Source organism: Delphinus delphis, chromosome 7 (assembly GCF_949987515.2).
Source record: "Delphinus delphis chromosome 7, mDelDel1.2, whole genome shotgun sequence".
Classification (NCBI taxonomy): Eukaryota; Metazoa; Chordata; class Mammalia; order Artiodactyla; family Delphinidae; genus Delphinus; species Delphinus delphis.
Genome location: NC_082689.1, coordinates 50,534,512 through 50,551,466, shown reverse-complemented (window position 1 = coordinate 50,551,466; position 16,955 = coordinate 50,534,512). Strand labels below are relative to the sequence as shown.

The 16,955-nt window shown below is 34.3% G+C and overlaps 1 protein-coding gene across 3 annotated transcripts in view; it reads left to right on the top strand.

Annotated features, from left to right (window-relative positions):
• DNAJC10 (DnaJ heat shock protein family (Hsp40) member C10) overlaps window positions 1-16,736 on the top strand; it is a 62,009-nt gene extending 45,273 nt beyond the window's left edge. Inside the window, exons 17-25 of one of the 3 annotated variants that reach the window (XM_060016479.1) lie at window positions 3,315-3,416; window positions 4,635-4,790; window positions 5,733-5,866; window positions 6,524-6,577; window positions 6,853-7,000; window positions 10,444-10,563; window positions 11,758-11,835; window positions 12,359-12,463; window positions 13,597-16,736. In XM_060016479.1, the coding sequence (XP_059872462.1) occupies window positions 3,315-3,416; window positions 4,635-4,790; window positions 5,733-5,866; window positions 6,524-6,577; window positions 6,853-7,000; window positions 10,444-10,563; window positions 11,758-11,835; window positions 12,359-12,463; window positions 13,597-13,608 (909 nt within the window). In that variant the 3' untranslated portion in view covers window positions 13,609-16,736. The remainder of the gene's footprint in view (window positions 1-3,314; window positions 3,417-4,634; window positions 4,791-5,732; window positions 5,867-6,523; window positions 6,578-6,852; window positions 7,001-10,443; window positions 10,564-11,757; window positions 11,836-12,358; window positions 12,464-13,596) is intronic. The other 2 variants (XM_060016480.1, XM_060016481.1) reach the window with 2 other exon arrangements.
• The last annotated feature ends 219 nt before the right edge of the window (window positions 16,737-16,955 follow it).

Here is a 16,955-nt window from a genome sequence, read left to right as displayed (position 1 = left end):
CATTCAAATGCAGTGTCTAGGCCTTGTTTGGATGCAGTTCAAATAAACTCCAGAAAAAAACAATAGAGATAATTGGGGAAACTTGAACACTGGATATCTGATGATTTTAAGTAATTATTATGATGAAGATATACAGATGGCCAACAGGCATATGAAAAGATGCTCAACTCACTAAGTATTAGAGAAATTAAAACCACAATGAGGTACCACCTCATACCAGTCAAAATAGTTGTCATCAAAAAGTCTACAAACAATAATAAATGCTGGAGAGGGTGTGGAGAAAAGGAAACCCTCGTACACTGTTGGTGAAAATATAAATTGGTGCAGCCACTATGGAAAACAGTATGAAGTTTCCTTAAACTAAAAATAGAGCTGCCATATGATCCAGCAACCCCACTCCTGGATATATATCCAGAAAAAGCAAAAACTAATTTGAGGAGATTTGTGCACCCTGGTGTTCACAGCAGCACTATTTACAACAGCCAAGACATGGAAACAACCCAGGTGCCCATCAACAGACAGTTGGCTTAAGAAGATGTGTGTGTGTGTGTGTGTGTAATATTACTCAGCCATTAAAAAGAATGAAATATTGCCATTTTCAGCAACATGGATGGACCTAGAGAGTATTATACTTAGTGAAGTCAGTCAGACAGAGAAAGCCAAATATTATGTGAAATCACCTACATGTGGAATCTAAAAAAATACAAATGTATATACACAAAACAGAAACAGGCTCACAGAAAGTTACCGTTACCAAAGCTTGCAAGGGGGACAGATAGGGGTATGGGATTAACAGATACACACTACTATACATAAAACAGATAAGCAACAAAGACTTACTGTATAGCACAGGGAATTATATTCAATATCTTGTAATAAGCTCTAGTGGAAAATAATCTGAAATATATATATATAAAACTGAATCATTTTGCTGTACAATTGAAACTAAATATTGTAAACTATACCTCAATTTTTTAAAAAAAACAATGTGTTTTAAAAACATAATAGAGGGCTTCCCTGGTGGCGCAGTGGTTGAGAGTCCGCCTGCCGATGCAGGGGACACGGGTTTGTGCCCCGGTCCAGGAAGATCCCACATGCCGCGGAGCGGCTGGGCCCATGAGCCATGGCTGCTGAGCCTGCGCGTCCGGAACCTGTGCTCTGCAACGGGAGAAGCCACAACAGTGAGAGGCCCACACACCACAAAAAAAAAAAAAAAAAAAAAAGGCAAGCATAATAGAAGTAAATGTAGGGTGAAATCTTTATGCATCTGTGTGAGGAATAATTTCATTCCACACAGACATGCATGCCTGTGTAGGCACACATACACTAAGGATTATGAATGGGAATAAATTTGGCTATGTTAAATGTTTAAAACTATTTTCAAAGAAAGAGACATTATAAAGTCAAAGCAAACAACAGAGTGAGGAAATATTTGCAGCATATATAACTGACAAAACCTTACTGTCCAGAATATTTAAAGACTACAAATCAATTTTTTTTAAATAGAAGAAAAATGAGAAAGTGTACAGAAATTTTGTAAAGGAGGAAATTCAATAAATATGGAAAATGTTCGACTTCACTAGTCATCAAGAAAGTACAAATTATAGCAATAGTCATACACCCCATCCATCAAATTTTTTTTTAAGTTTAGCTGACAGTAGCAAGTACATGAATAAATTAATTATCCAGTCACAGAGTGGAATAACCATAGAGGACTTAAAACTAGATCTGTCTTTACCAGCATGGGTAAATCTCAAGAATATAATGAAAAAAGCAGGTTGCAGAATAGTATAGAGTATGATGAAATTATAGAAAGTTTATTTATAAGTGCTGAAACATTACAGTATACTGCTTAGGGATACATATGCATGTAGCCAAAGTGTAAAACATCAGTGGATTGCATACGTGCTCTTTCCTGGTGTCAGGGAGGAAAGGAAATGGGATCAAGAAAGAACTTTCAACAGTCTGCCAGAATGGCAGAAAAGTTAATTATCTTTAAATGTAGCAGAGGTATACGTGAGTGTTTGTTAGATTATTCTCTTTTCATTATGTTTGAAATTTCATTAAAATAAGTTTTAAAAATGAAATAAATAAGGCCTTTCTTTGGTTTTGAATGCCTTGTATGTGACTTTAAAAAGGTGGTAAGCAATGATAAAATATTGTGATAAACTAATTAATTTGAATTCCTGTAGTTTTTCTACTTTTAATCTCAACTTTTAAATATCCTATAGATAATTAAGCAGAGTTTAAAGATTTAACACTATTGCATCAAATTCAGCTGGAATAGAAGTCAGGATTCACTACTAAATAATTGGTTAACTTGACCAAGTCAGTTAGCCTCTCAGTACCTCAGTTTCCTCATCTATAAAGTTGACTTAGTAATTTTAGCTTCTGAATAGAATTGTTGTGAGGAACAGATGAGAAACTCCACGTGTCACTGCTAAAAAGGTGCTCAGCACATAATAAGGACTTGTCAAATGTTAGATAAAATTATTGTTTTGTTCATCTAATGGGTTATTTGTGCTCATTTATGAAAGTTTGATAAATGTTTCCATTGTTTTTTCTAAAATTATTTTTGAATCCTAGTCAAAGATTCCAATTTGCTAATGAGTGCTTTTCAACTTCGAGGATACAAAGTTCAGCTACAGCAAATCCACAGATAGGGATCTCTTTATAACTTTTTAAAAAAATAAAAACTTTAGAGAAGTGCTTCCTGGATTAGTGTTCATACTAATTCTGAGGAGGAAATTATAGTATTTTTTACCATAAAAGCTGAATTGAGCAAAGAATAAAAAGTGACCTCGTTTTTAGGGCATGATTCGTAATTCTTTAACCTAAAATATGGTTCTATACACATGAATTATTAATTTATTTCCTTATTCTTGCTATTATTATTTCCTTGATTTTTCTTCTACTTCTAAACAAATTGGAGTGTTTTTTATGGTATTAAAAAAAAAAACACTCAAGCTAGAGATTAGTCTGCTCTTTACATCCTCATACACCTTGGTTCAGGAGAGCAGAAGAGGACCAAGCTAATAATTACCCATACTCACTTCTCAGTGTTTCAGTGCCTGTGGATTTTATGGCTAATGGAGTAACTATAAATAAGGATCAGATACTCAGGAGTACAACAATAAATCTATTTCCTTTGCTAAATCTGGCCAGGCTAAAATTTTTCAGTCACCAGCAGTTTAGCAATGAGTTTTTAAAATCTTGTTGTTGTTACTTAAATAAAGGCAAGCTGGTTATGAATTTGAAACAATTGGGTAAAGTGTATAAAATCTTTGTTTAATTTGTATTCTCATTCCTAACAGTATAACATTCAGGCTTATCCAACAACAGTGGTATTCAACCAGTCCAACATTCATGAATATGAAGGACATCACTCTGCTGAACAGATCTTGGAGTTCGTAGAGGTATTTTAAGTTATAGCCTGTGGCTATAAATCCTTCCATGTATGTTTACACTTTGTATGAATATTTGATAATGTTTAATAATAGGATTTGTTCTTTTTATGCCAAAACATTTTCTGACAACATTAATTTGTTAAATTTTCTACTCTTTTAAATATTATAGACTTATTTTCAGAGTTTATAGCAAGTATATGTTTTGTTTGTTACCTAGTATAGTGCTTTGTACTTATGGACACATTTATTAACACATGAAATTGTAACTTTTACATAAAGCCTTGTCACCCCCTTTCCCTGTTTTCTCAGGTAGAATTACCACAGATTATTTCTTTTCAGTCTCATATAGATGAGATAGCAGTGAGCCCCATTCTTGTATAATTCCAAGAAATATGTGGCTAAGGACAGTCTTACCCCAACCACCAATGGAGGGCTTCTTCAAGCCCAGGCAGCTTATGCCGAGCCTGCTGTGTTATTAGCCCAGAACTGCTCTACATCTACAACATCTCCTTTTTTCTCACTAATGGTCTTAATTGACTAAAATAGTTACAGGGGAACTCCTAAGAAAGAAATGAACAATTCTAGCTTATTATCCGTGCAGTGACCATTCTACTTTCTGTCCTGCTCATCTCTCCCTCCTCCTCCAAAGTAATAGTGTTTTGTTTTGTGTTGTTTTTAATTGTTTCCCCAGGGAAGCGAACATCTTCATTAGTATTACCCAATCATGATAGACTGAAGCTCTGTTAAAACAGTATTTGGAGCAAGTGATCTGAGGTTGTGCAGTATCTCGTCGGAATGTCAGAAAAATAGAATAGTAGGCTTTCCATAAATAATTAAAGGGTCATTTCCAAACCAATTATTGGTTCCAAAAAGAACTATATGGCCTGTGTAGACATCTGGGCAGCTCTTGGAACTCTTGCCTCATCTACCTCTATCCTTAATTAAAGTTGCCTCTTTTCTCTACCTAAGATGATTTTAGTGATGTATAAAATAAGAAAATATACCTTGATTTAATAAGACTGATTGGCAAAATCCAAACTTAAAAAATAAATTATGGATCATTTCTTTTTAAAATAATTCACTATAGATTCTCTTTATATATCCTAGTGTATCTTTTGATTATTCAGAAACAGGAACCTTTCTAAATGACATATACCAACAATTTGCCAAGAATATATGAACTACTCCTTTTTATATCTGTTACAATGAACGCTGTATTCTCTTTAGGATCTTATGAATCCTTCAGTGATCTCCTTGACACCCACCACTTTCAATGAACTAGTTAAACAAAGAAAACATGACGAAGTCTGGATGGTTGATTTCTATTCTCCATGGTGTCATCCGTGTCAAGTCTTAATGCCAGAATGGAAAAGAATGGCCCGGGTGTAGTAAAATAGTTTATTGTAAATCTTAACATTTACTAAGAATGTTTATTTAACAATTATTTTGAAACTGAGTGAACCCGCCTCTAGATTATCACTTAATAAAAGTTCTGATCACTTTTTATATACCAATTAGATTTCAACTCTGCTTCTGTCTGGTATATGAATAGTATAGAATAATTACCCTTTTTTCTATGTCACTTGGTGTATATTTGACCAAATTTCTGCCAGCATCAACATAAAGATCTCCTTTATTTCCTATTAACATTTTTTCTACGTCTTCATTTTTAGAGCTTGAGGATACAGTTTCTTCACAATATTGTGAGACTTTAAAGTAAGAAAAAAATGGCCTTGATCAATGAAACATTTTTAAATTTCCTACAGAGCAGTATAAATCATGAAGGATCAGGAACAAATTATTTAAATACCAGAATGGAAAATGAAATTACTATTTTGTATTTATTTCTAAGATAAATAATAAACCTAAGAGTTAAAATTATTTAGTATCTTAAATTCATAATAATATAATTTTCTGCTCTTTTCAATAAAATTTTTAAATTTGGGCGTGACTCAGTATGCTGTGACCCATGGCTGCATTTGAAAAAGTAACTCTTTGAAATACCATTGCAAAGAACTTCATCCGTTCTTGGTTTCTAACACTTTGAATTTTATAACCACACAATTTTCCCCATGTCATAGATGAACAAAATCAATTATTTAATCTGCAATAATTGTAATAAGTTCTTGACTACAAAATTAGATTTCCAGTGCATTACTATAAATGTTCTGTTATGTTTTAAGCCCTTACCCATTTTTTTTTGGTGAAAATCACTGATAAATAATATAGTAATCATTTCACAGTGACTATTTCTCTATTGTAAACATATATAAAATAGTTATAGTAATTTTATTCTAATTACTTTGATCTTTTTTTCTTTTATAGACATTAACTGGACTGATCAATGTGGGCAGTATAAACTGCCAACAATATCATTCTTTTTGTTCCCAAGAAAATGTTCGGAGATACCCTGAGATAAGATTTTTTCCCCCAAAATCAAATAAAGCTTATCAATATCAGTAAGTGTTCTCTAAAATTTGAAGATGTTTATATAATCATTTATTTATACAGTTAAAATTTAAAAGTTATCCTAACTAAATAAAAGTTAAACCACCAGTATTTTTGGGAGCCCACCATGTTTAAGATAGTGTGCTAATGAGAAATTTACAAGATGAAAAGTGAATTGAATAGTCCCACTGATCATGAAGGTGACAATCTTGTAAAGAAAATGAGGAGAGGAAGAACACTTATTAAGCCCCTATTTGGTTTCAGGTATTCTACCAGAGGGTTTTTGCTCACATTATTTCCACTAGTCCTCATGGGTCTTAAAAAGTGGGTAGGAATTTGATAGACAGTAATAACTGGAATAAAGGTTCAGAAAGTAAAGCCCTGGAGATTTTGAGTTTTGCCATTACCACAGATCTATAGGAGATGTCCAGCAGGCGGCTAAACATTCAGGTCTGTCTAGAGTACAAAAAGACATCGAGACTAGAGAAAAGTATATTTGGAAAGCCATGTAAGCAGTATTTGCAGCTAGGTATATCTGAGAAAAGAGATGCTAGATGAAGTCAGTCAACTAAACTTATCTTTTAAATTGCTACAAAGAGATTGTTTTCTGAACATGTCCAGTAATAGAAAATAACTGTCTACAACTTACGTATTTTTTCTTCTTTCAGTAGTTACAATGGTTGGAATAGGGATGCTTATTCCCTAAGAATCTGGGGTCTAGGGTGAGTAATTAAAATATGTATCACTGTATAAATTATATTCAATGCTATTTACCTTCCTCTCATGTCTGTAGCTAAATTTACTGAGTTATTTAAGGTTCGAGCATTTTAAAGTACTTAGTAAAGAATTATAATTTACCAAGATAAGGTTGTGCTTTATTACATTATTACACTGTCATTCTTTGAAGTCATTTAACTTAGAAAGATTTGCAATATTCTATTTTAGATGTTTGCTTTTGTTTTGTATAATGAAAAGTAATTTTCATCCCTTGTCACAGATTTTTACCTCAAGCATCTATAGATCTAACGCCTCAGACTTTCAATGAAAAAGTTTTACAAGGGAAAAACCATTGGGTGGTTGATTTCTATGCTCCTTGGTGTGGACCTTGCCAAAACTTTGCTCCAGAGTTTGAGCTCTTGGCTAGGGTAAGTACGTCATGTCTAGCTACTTAAATAAGTTGTGGTCACTGGCATGTTTTAATAAGTAGATAAGACATAGTAAATATAATTTTATTTCTTAAAAGTTTCCTTGAATTTAAAAAACTCTGTTCCATTTCTGTGATTATAATCTTTGCAGTAGATTTCTTCCTTCCTTATTAAACTAACATCCTTATCTTGGTTGACATTGTCTTCTTAACCAAAATAGCCAGAAACCTCACTTCTGCTTGTTGCTTATTTTCTTCCCATCACCATTACTCTGCTGCCATCCAGGCAGTCACTAGATCCTATCAGTTCTATCTCCTAAATGCCCTTCAAATCTGTCATCTCCTATCATCTCCTCCGCTAGCCTTTTGTTCAAGCCTTCATCATCTCTCATCTAGACTCAATCATATGTGCCTCTTAACAAGTCTCATATTACCAGTCTACCTTCTTCAGTTCCACCCTGATGATCTTTCTGAAATATCGCCTGCTCTGGCTTCCTGTTAACCACATTACTTGACCTGCATCCTTGACTACAAATCTCTGATGTGACTCTTCTGACCTCTTCAGCTTTATCTCTCTCCCTGACCTCACACCTTACACTCCAGGCACTACAAAGTACTCCGGGTTCTCTGAACAAGTACCCTTATGTACATGCTCTTTCCTCTCTAAAATGCCTTTTCCTTACCTTGGTCATCTAGATTTTTTTTCTCCCTATCGTACAAAACCCAGCTCCAATGGCATTATGTATTCTCTAACCTTCCCACTTAAGCAGTGTCACCTGGATATCAGGTACTCCATCAGTGTGCTTATACAATGCGTGTTAACTATATATTAAGATATCTTTCTCCTCTATAAAACTATGAGCTTTGTGAGGGCAAGATACGTGTCTTATCTATCTGTATATCCCCTCTGTCTTAACTCAGTAAACGCTTATAAAATTAAACTAAATGCAGTCTGTTTTGGTGTTTCTGTCATAACAGTCCAGTTAGTGGCCTCATCCAGACTGATAGCTTCCTCACCTCTATACTCAAGGAACTTTGCCTTTGGCTATGAAATATTCATTAGAATGAGAAAGTCAGTACCAGTTCCACCAGTCTAAAACAAAACCTGAACATCCCAAGCCAGGGGAATTTTTTAGCAAAAGGATTTCAAAAGCCCTATGGAGCCGTAAAACATTGTTTTAGTTATTGACTGGTCTTTGAAGTAAGAGGTTATTCATTTTTTTCTACTTATATCTTCTTTTCCTCTTATGCTTCCTTTTTCTCCAATAAGTCTAACAAAAATGTTTTATTCTCTTATCCCTTAAAAACTTAATTATATATTTTGTAATGCAGCAACATCTTGCATATAGCAGAAAATTATTAAAAAGGTCATTCAGCAAATCCTAAGCACCAAGTAGCATTATGCCAAATATTAGGGCTAAAAAAATGGAAAGACAAAAATTCCATGTCTTTAACAAGATTTTAGTCTAGTGGGGATATAAAATGCAAATTAATATATATAAATCAAGAGGATCATTACTATAGTGAAATTAGAGTGAAACAAAAGTATGGGAAGAAGAAGGTCAGAGTCATGCCAGGAGGACAGAAAAGTTAGTATTTGAGATGAGAATTACAACATAACTAGGAGTGTGGCACTTTGAAAGGGTTGGCTAGAGAGTACTCTAAACAGAGAAGACAGAATTTGCAAAGATACAGGGACACAAGACAGTGGAGCATGTTAAGGCTTCTCCACTGTTGGTCCAGGATTACCACAAGATAAAGACAAGGGGAGTGGCAAAAACTGAGGCTCTTAAATAGGCAAGAAGGAGATGGCTTGGTCTGCTTGCCTACACTACTCACATTGTACACTCTTCCTCACTGTTCTCATACTGTTCAGAATGTATTCTATATAAGCATTGGAAGAGAACTGTTGGATATGTCAGGATCCATTTTATATTCTAGAAGGATCACATTGAATGGACTGAACATGAGCCATCAAGATCAGAGAAAGATCAGAGCACCAAAAACAATATGGTGTCCTTCTGTAACCTAAAGTACAAGTCAACTGGATTTTTCTGACCTTCCCTATGAGAGTGTGTGTGTGTGTGTGTGTGCACGCGCACGCACGCGCATACATGCTTCTGCATGCATTTTTGCTGGTGCCGTAGCACAAGTTAGTCTACCTGTTGAGTACCCCAGCCTTGGGGACAAAATTAGAGGTAGCAAAGATATTTTAATTGTCCTGAAGTGAGAGGTGATAACCTGAAACAGGATTATGGCTGTGGTGATAGAAAGAATGGAACAAGTGTGAGAGAGATATAAGAATGACTAGAATTTAGTATTTGTCTGTGATAAGTACAGTAGGAAAAGGAGTCTAGGATGGCCCTAGTTTCTGGCCTGAACTGAGTGACTAGTTGGACAGAAGGAGTAGTGGGTTAATGTGAAAGGATTCATTTTAGAAATGTTATGTTTAAGGTGCTTATTTAAGTGAAACAGGCCAGTACATAGTTGACTGAAATCAAGGGGGAATAATAGGGTTCAGCAGCATATAGGTATATAAAATCTCCCTGGGAGATTTTTCACAGTGAAAAAAATTGTTGATGAGAGATGGATCTGTGATTGGACTTTTTAATTTGAGGGGCGGGTGTAGGAGGAGGTCCCCATGCTAGAAATGAGGAAGAATAGCCAGAGGAGTAGAGTAGCCAAGAGAATAGTGATAAGCCAGGAAAGAAAACAGGAAAGAAAGGTGTGGTCAGTAGTGACAGATACCCATTAAGACAACTGAAAATTGTCCATTCAGTTTGGCCAAATAGAAGTCATTGGTGAACTTCTCGTGGTTTCAGTGAAGGGAGCAGTAAGAACAGAAGCTAGCTAAAATGTGTTGATAATAAGTAGATGATGAGGAAGTGGTCAAAGAATAAACTGCTCAAAAAGAGAAAGAAAGAAGCAGGTGGTAACTAGAGGAACCAGTGCAATTAAGGAAGGAATTCTTTTTGGTCATACGTGTATATACTGCAGAGTGAGAAAGAGCTCCGAGAGAGAGGGACCAGAGAATGTAGACATAGTCAGCCTTCCACAGGAGGAAGAGTGCTGCCTCAGCAGATGAGACCAGAGATCTGAGGGAGGTGGAGGACAGAATCTGAGATGTTTGTGGTGTGACAGACACATTGTGGGTAACAGGAGGGAGGCGAAGAAGTAGTTCAGGATAAAGCTTCTCAATTTTCTTGATAAGGCAAAGGAGAGTTTATTTGCTGTTGGCGGGGCTGTGCTAGGTAAATAAGAGTTCAGAGCTAGTAAAAATTTGGAAGCAATCTTGTTTGAATGGAAATGATTAAAACTACTTTTTTTTTAAGTAACAAATCCTTAGATTTATATATATTTAAAATTTTTAGTATCATATTGCTTTGTGGTTGCCAGAATAGTATATGCCAAAGAGAATAGCAAAGCATATTTTTCTCTTTTTAGATGATTAAAGGAAAAGTGAAAGCTGGAAAAGTAGACTGTCAAGCTTATGCTCAAACCTGCCAGAAAGCTGGTATCAGAGCCTATCCAACTGTTAAATTTTATCCCTATGACAGGGCAAAGGTATGTACATGCCTTCTTCTGTGTGCCTTTCCTTTAGCAGGTAACGCTTTTTTCTAGTTTCTTTCCCTTTGTCATTTTTAATTTCACTGCATGTCACTGAAACAAGCTTCTTTTCACATACACACCAAGTGATTTTAAAAGATTTTTCTGCCTCACAGTTGATATGATCTCCATTGCCTTAAAATTTTTATACTCCTGAACGGGGAACTACTAAATAGACACACCAAAATACTAATAGTAGTTTTCTGTGGGTGGTATAATTCAAGGTAATTATTTTCTGTGAAGTTTTGTATTTCCTACTTTTATAGAATTAACATATATTATCTTTATAATTAGTTTTTCTAGGAAAGAAAGAGAAAATTAAGAGAATACTGTCATAATACTTGCAAAATAGCCTTAGTACCTGAGCATTTATCTTGAGGAATACTTATTAATGGTTTAGACTATAAAATAAAAGTTAGGGTTCCATGGTTCATTCATAATTTCTTTTTTGGGCCACTGACAATATGCTTTTTTTTTTTTTAACAAGAAAATTTGGCATTTACCAGTGGGTCTCTATGGTCATTGATACAAAAGCGTATATCTTTCAGCCAGTATAATTGCTAGGACTCATGACCTTTGCTGTCTTCCCAAGTAAAATAAGACATTTTTGACAATAGAACTGTGATAAAAATAAATATCTGCCATGCATTCATGTTTTCTTGTAAAACATTGAAATGAATAATTTCAAATGTTGTAATGGATACTTTTTGAGAATATCAGATTAAGAGCTTGTGTTATTTACTTGTGATTATAATACATTTTGAAATAGAGCTAAAGAAATAAGATGATGAATTTCAGAAATGTAGATTTGTCAGATATCTAGATTTTTCAGTGAAGGATTTTGGTTTATGAGGAAGCTACCTCTGTCTTAAGAACAGTCTGGGGTAAGCAGAACTCAGTGATAGTAAAGGAGCTTTATACCAGAGCCTGAATCTTAATTCCTTTGGAATCACTAGCTTCCCAATTCTCAGAACACTTGAGAATTAGGTGACATATATAGGCGTCTTATTCAGGTAGAATGATGTTAGGGAAGTATCAGTATAATGAGCAGTCACAGAATTAACCAGGCCATACAGGGAGCTGTTTGAAAACATGATGTTACCGTGTGTCCAGAGGATAAGATTAGAACCTAAAATATCCCTGTCCAAACAGAAAGGCAGGGGTAGAATCCAGAAGTCCAGCAGAGAAGGCCAAAGCAGAATGGTGATTGAAGTGAGAAATTCAAACCAGGTGAGCAGCTATACACAGAAACAAAATCCTAGCATACAGTTTGGAGTTCCCACCAGGAAGAAGGAAACAGGTGGCTCCAGATCCAAAATAAGTGGGCCTGGATGTATTGACCTGTCTTCTCCCCTGCTTTTTAGCCACCTTCCTGCTGTGGCAGATGAGAACCAGGAAATATACATTGCTTTGCACTGTTGCAGTTGGTCAAGGTTTTGTCTATGCCAGTGACTTTAGATTAGAATGTTTTGAGTCCTCTGGGGACATCTTAAACAATTTAGACGTTTTGAGGCATTTGGAGTTAGCAATTATTTTAATCAAGGTATTAATTTACATGTTTCCATAAAAGTATTGTTAGTATTTATTTCAGGTAAATTATTGGTTAACTGCTTTTGCAGCAGCATTTCCTTGAAGAAATTGAAGTTTTAAACACTTGGAACTTTAAGGAATAGTTAATCAAGTTTCTTAGATGGAAATGTCATGTTTTGATTAGATACTTAAAAGCTTATAAGAAGAATGTTTTCAATTGTAGAGAAATACTTGGGGAGAGGAAATAGATTCCAGAGATGCAAAAGAGATTACTACCTTAATATATGAAAAATTGGAAAACCTCCAAAATCATGGAAAGAGAAATAAGGTAAGGACTAAATCTAGAGCTGACTCTGGCAAACAGTATTTGAATTTATTCTTACTATATAGTATATGTATCAATAAACAGTAAAATGAAGCTTCAAAAATTAATAAGTAGTTAGAAATTTCTTCTTTGGAAAATATGACAAATTTAGCCTCTGGACACTTAAATGCTTAGAAATTGGGACAAGTAAAACCATTTAACAGAAAAATAGTGACTATGGTCATAAGTTATTAAAATTTGTTCAAATGTAAAAGCATTGATTTGAGCCTCATAACACTTTGGAGAGCAAGTTTTCTTTTGTTCTTGGTATAGTCAGGATGTATTAAAACCTGTATTCATCTTGCCCCCCACCCTTGAATTATTTATCAAGAAGCATTGCAGCCTCTTTCCTGCTATTCTTCAGAGGGCTATTCATGTTTTCCTTTTTTAAATCAGTATCATTCTGGGACATATTTAGAAACAGACCAGAGAGTTTACAAATGCTAGAGTGCTTTCTGAATGGAATTTAATACAGTCACACGTGAGGTTTCTTGGATTCTTTCCCTATAAGGTGAAAAGACGCAAGAACAGCACAGCCTCTGAAGAGGGCTAGAGATGTCTAGCTTTATATCCATGTTAGAACTACAGACCCTGGTATAGGAAGCTTTACAAGCTACCTCAAGAATTATGTTTTATCCAAACCTAAAAGATAGAAAAGAGATAGTTATGAAACTTTATTTTTTTTGTTTCAGTGAACAAAAATGTTTTTCTGATATTTTGGCCATGTTCGTTTTCTCAAGATGTTTTATTTTTAAAATTGTGACTTATCTCAAGTGAAACATTTGAAATCGAAAACATTAGTCATAAAGTAGAATATGCTAACTGAAATTAAGTTATAGAGCACATCAAAATATGACTTTGAAAGTGTGGTAAAGTTATAATTGGTATTATCTGCCATGGGCAGGTGAGAATTGTGAGATACCCTTTTTCCATTGTTACAACAGGTGAAGTATACTTCATCTGATCTATTAAATAAGAATATTGAGTAATTATTTTTGAAAAGGTAAAACTTAGGTCAGTTTATTATTTTTAACTTCTTTTTAACATTAGATGTTGAAAGAGAAAGGAATTCAATCACTTTTACATTATTATTGTAGGATGAACTTTAATGATGTTGAAAATGAAGAAAAAATTGAAAAGAAATTGACAGATGACATCAGAAGCCACCTTTTCAGAATGTTACCATGTTCTGGATGGGACTAAATGAACATTATCTTGGACTTGTAATTGCACTGCTTGAATTCTGTACAACATTAATATAAATGAAGGGTCTGCAGACTTTTTCCCTAAAGGGCCAGATCGTAAATACTTTAGGCTTTGTAGACCATAGATGGTTCTTTGTCACATATTCTGTTTTTATTTTGTTTACAACCCTTTAAAAAATGTAAAAACCATTCTTAGCCTCAAGGCTGTACACAAATAGGCCACAAGCCACATTCAGCCCATGGGCCACAGATTGCTGACCTGACCCACAGAAAGATGTTTAGGCTGGCTGGCTCAAACATGAGCCTGCTCTATGATCTATGTACATGCTAAGTTATACAACGTGTACTTTATCAATTCAAGTTTTGTGGCTGGCCTGAAAAGAGAACTTTGTTTTCAGTCACCTGTTCTCCTAAAAAATATCTCTGAAATTGATTATCTGACCATGTATTTCATTTAAAAAACATACTCAAAATGTGGGAAAATAAACAGATACCCTATTTTCATGCTGTATTATAGTGAAGAGATTCATTTTCTTTTCTAAAGGTTGAAGAATTGGTTTTAATTTTTCACATATGAGAAAAATATTTTATAACAGAAAGTAAACAAATCCTATTGATTTCTATAGTATCCACATATACCTGAGGGGAAAAAAATATTTATAGCAATTAACTGGGCATTGTAGAGTACCCCAAATATTTCTATATTTTAAAGATATGTGTTCATTTATTTTCTGAATTGCTTTCATAATGTTTTCCCTGTGATGGTTATTGATTTCTGAAGCATCTTTCTAATATCTGTTTTTGATTTCTGGACTTGGTTTTGATGCATATCCTTTATTTACATTTGCCTTTTTTCCTTCATGGTTTTGGTTGTTCACTCTTGTCCAATGTTTATTATTCAAGAAGGAAAAATTAACTTTGTAGATTTGTTTTCCTAAAGCTCGTAATGATGCTGTGTTTATTCCAATTATTTACTGTTGGAGACTGCCATTTTCAGATAAATATTGGCCTAACAACTGAAGTTAATTTTGTAAGAAAATCAAGGATAAAAATTTAAGGATGGGATCTTTTAGTTTCTTAATTGTTCAGGCTCAAGGAATCCAAATTTTTTTTCCTTGCACATTAACAATACATTGTAACATGTAGTTATTTAGTTATAATTCAGAATGTATGGAATGGTAAAATCCCAATTGATCAAAAGAGGTCAACAGATTTTTTTCAAAACTTAAGTTTTCCCAAAAACCTATTTGAATCATGCTTTATTATGTTGGGAGAATTTTGTTTTTTTGTTTGTTTGTTTTGTTTTGTTTTTACCCCATTCCCCAAAATTTCCTCATAAAGGTTAATTTATAACTGCAATTTATCCAAAAAGTAATCGATTTTTTTTCATTTTCAAGTCTAACCCTATTCTTCATATTCTCACCCATATTGTTTCTTGTGTATCTTTTCTTATCTTAAATTCTACTTTACACATGTGGGCACATACAGAAGAGTCACCACTTCTAACCTTAATTTTATACCACCTTTTTTACTTATGATCAGTAATGGCAAGTGCCTTTCATTTATTAAATTTTCAAAGCCTAGAACATTTTCAAAATTGGTTTGTTTCTACAAGAATTCCAAAATGGAATGCCTAAAGAAGTTTTGGTAAATATTTACTGAACTTGTACCAATTATGAGAGTACCGCTATGCTGGACACAGAAGTGTGCAAAAGTAAACGAAACCCAACGCTTAGTCCCTGTCTCCCTAGTGTCTGTAAATTCACAATTCTGACATGGGACCCATAAACAAGCTTATAGATACCTGTACTATTACCTATAAATAGAATGCCAAACTTACTGGTTGAGAAATATCTTAGGCAGTAAATGAAATAGTAAATATTATGTATCCTGTAACTGGGCCTAGGTATGTGCCTGTAGAATCAGCTCAAAAGCCAGGACTACCTGGGAGACATGTTAAGTAACATGTAGCATAAAAGTAACATGCATCAGAATTTTCTGCAATCATGTCAGTCTCATTGACATGCTGACAGGATTAAAGGTTCTAACGGCCACATTAGTGCAGTAGAGCACCTCTAGAGTGCCAGGTAAAACATGGCATTTTTCTCAGCAACACCATTTTTGTGTGCAGCTAGCCTTGGGTAACATAGCACCATTTCTCGCAGACCAGAGTGCATTCTATCAGGCAGCGAGACTTGAAAATTAGATGTTTAATGTGGTTATGTGAAACTGTTGGGAATGTGCGTTTGGGGCATTAATGATGCTTGCCTGCTCTAGTTTCCCAAATTTTATTTAATGTCTTTCATATCTTTTTCATTTTAAGGATATGATTAATATTTTAAAATAACTATTTCAAAGTAACTATAACTACTTTAATATTTTAAAGGTTTTCTTTAAATTTGTCCTTGTTTTCTAACAGTATTCAAAGCAGGAATTTTCTTTGAAGAGTACAGTTATTAGAAAAGCATTACTATGTTGTTTCCTATGGGACACAGTTTACAAAGATACTTATATAAGAAAGTTTTTAATGAAGAGGTAGTGTTTCTAAGCCATTTAAACAATTTTTGTATAATAGTCTAATTTCTTCGGTCTACCAACGAACTCAAATGTCTCATATTCAGTCCATCATGACTGTTTAAGAAATAGTACAAAGTTTAAATTAAAATGCATTTAAAATTTTCTGTAGTGATACTTGCAGGATAAAATTGATTCTGAATATGAGAAGGAAATAACCTTTCTGGTAGTATACCACTTTATATAAACCAAAACTTTAAATGTACCCAACGGGAATTCCCTGGTGGGCCTGTGGTTAGGACCAGGTGTTTTCACTACCGTGGCCCAGGGTCAATCCCTGGTCAGGGAACTAAGACCCCACAAGCCATGCTGCACAGCCAAAAATAAAATAAATAAATGTACCCAAATTCTTCTGGTGAATAATCTTGTTTTTAGTAAGAGTAATAAGAAAATTTAGGTCAACCACCAAGCTAAGTATAAATGTATTACTGATCATATATAAAAACGTTAGTGATTTACTGGCTTGAGTCTTTTTTTTTTATATTTAACACTAGATTTGCATTTAGGTTCTTGTACAAATGACCCACAGGTTTGAACTGTGCAGTTCCACTTACATGAAGATTTTTTTTCAATGAATAGGTTCTACAGTACGACATGATCCGTGGCTGGTTGAATCCATGGATGCAGAATTTCAGATACATAGGGCCAACTCTAAAGTTACACATGAGTTTTCAACT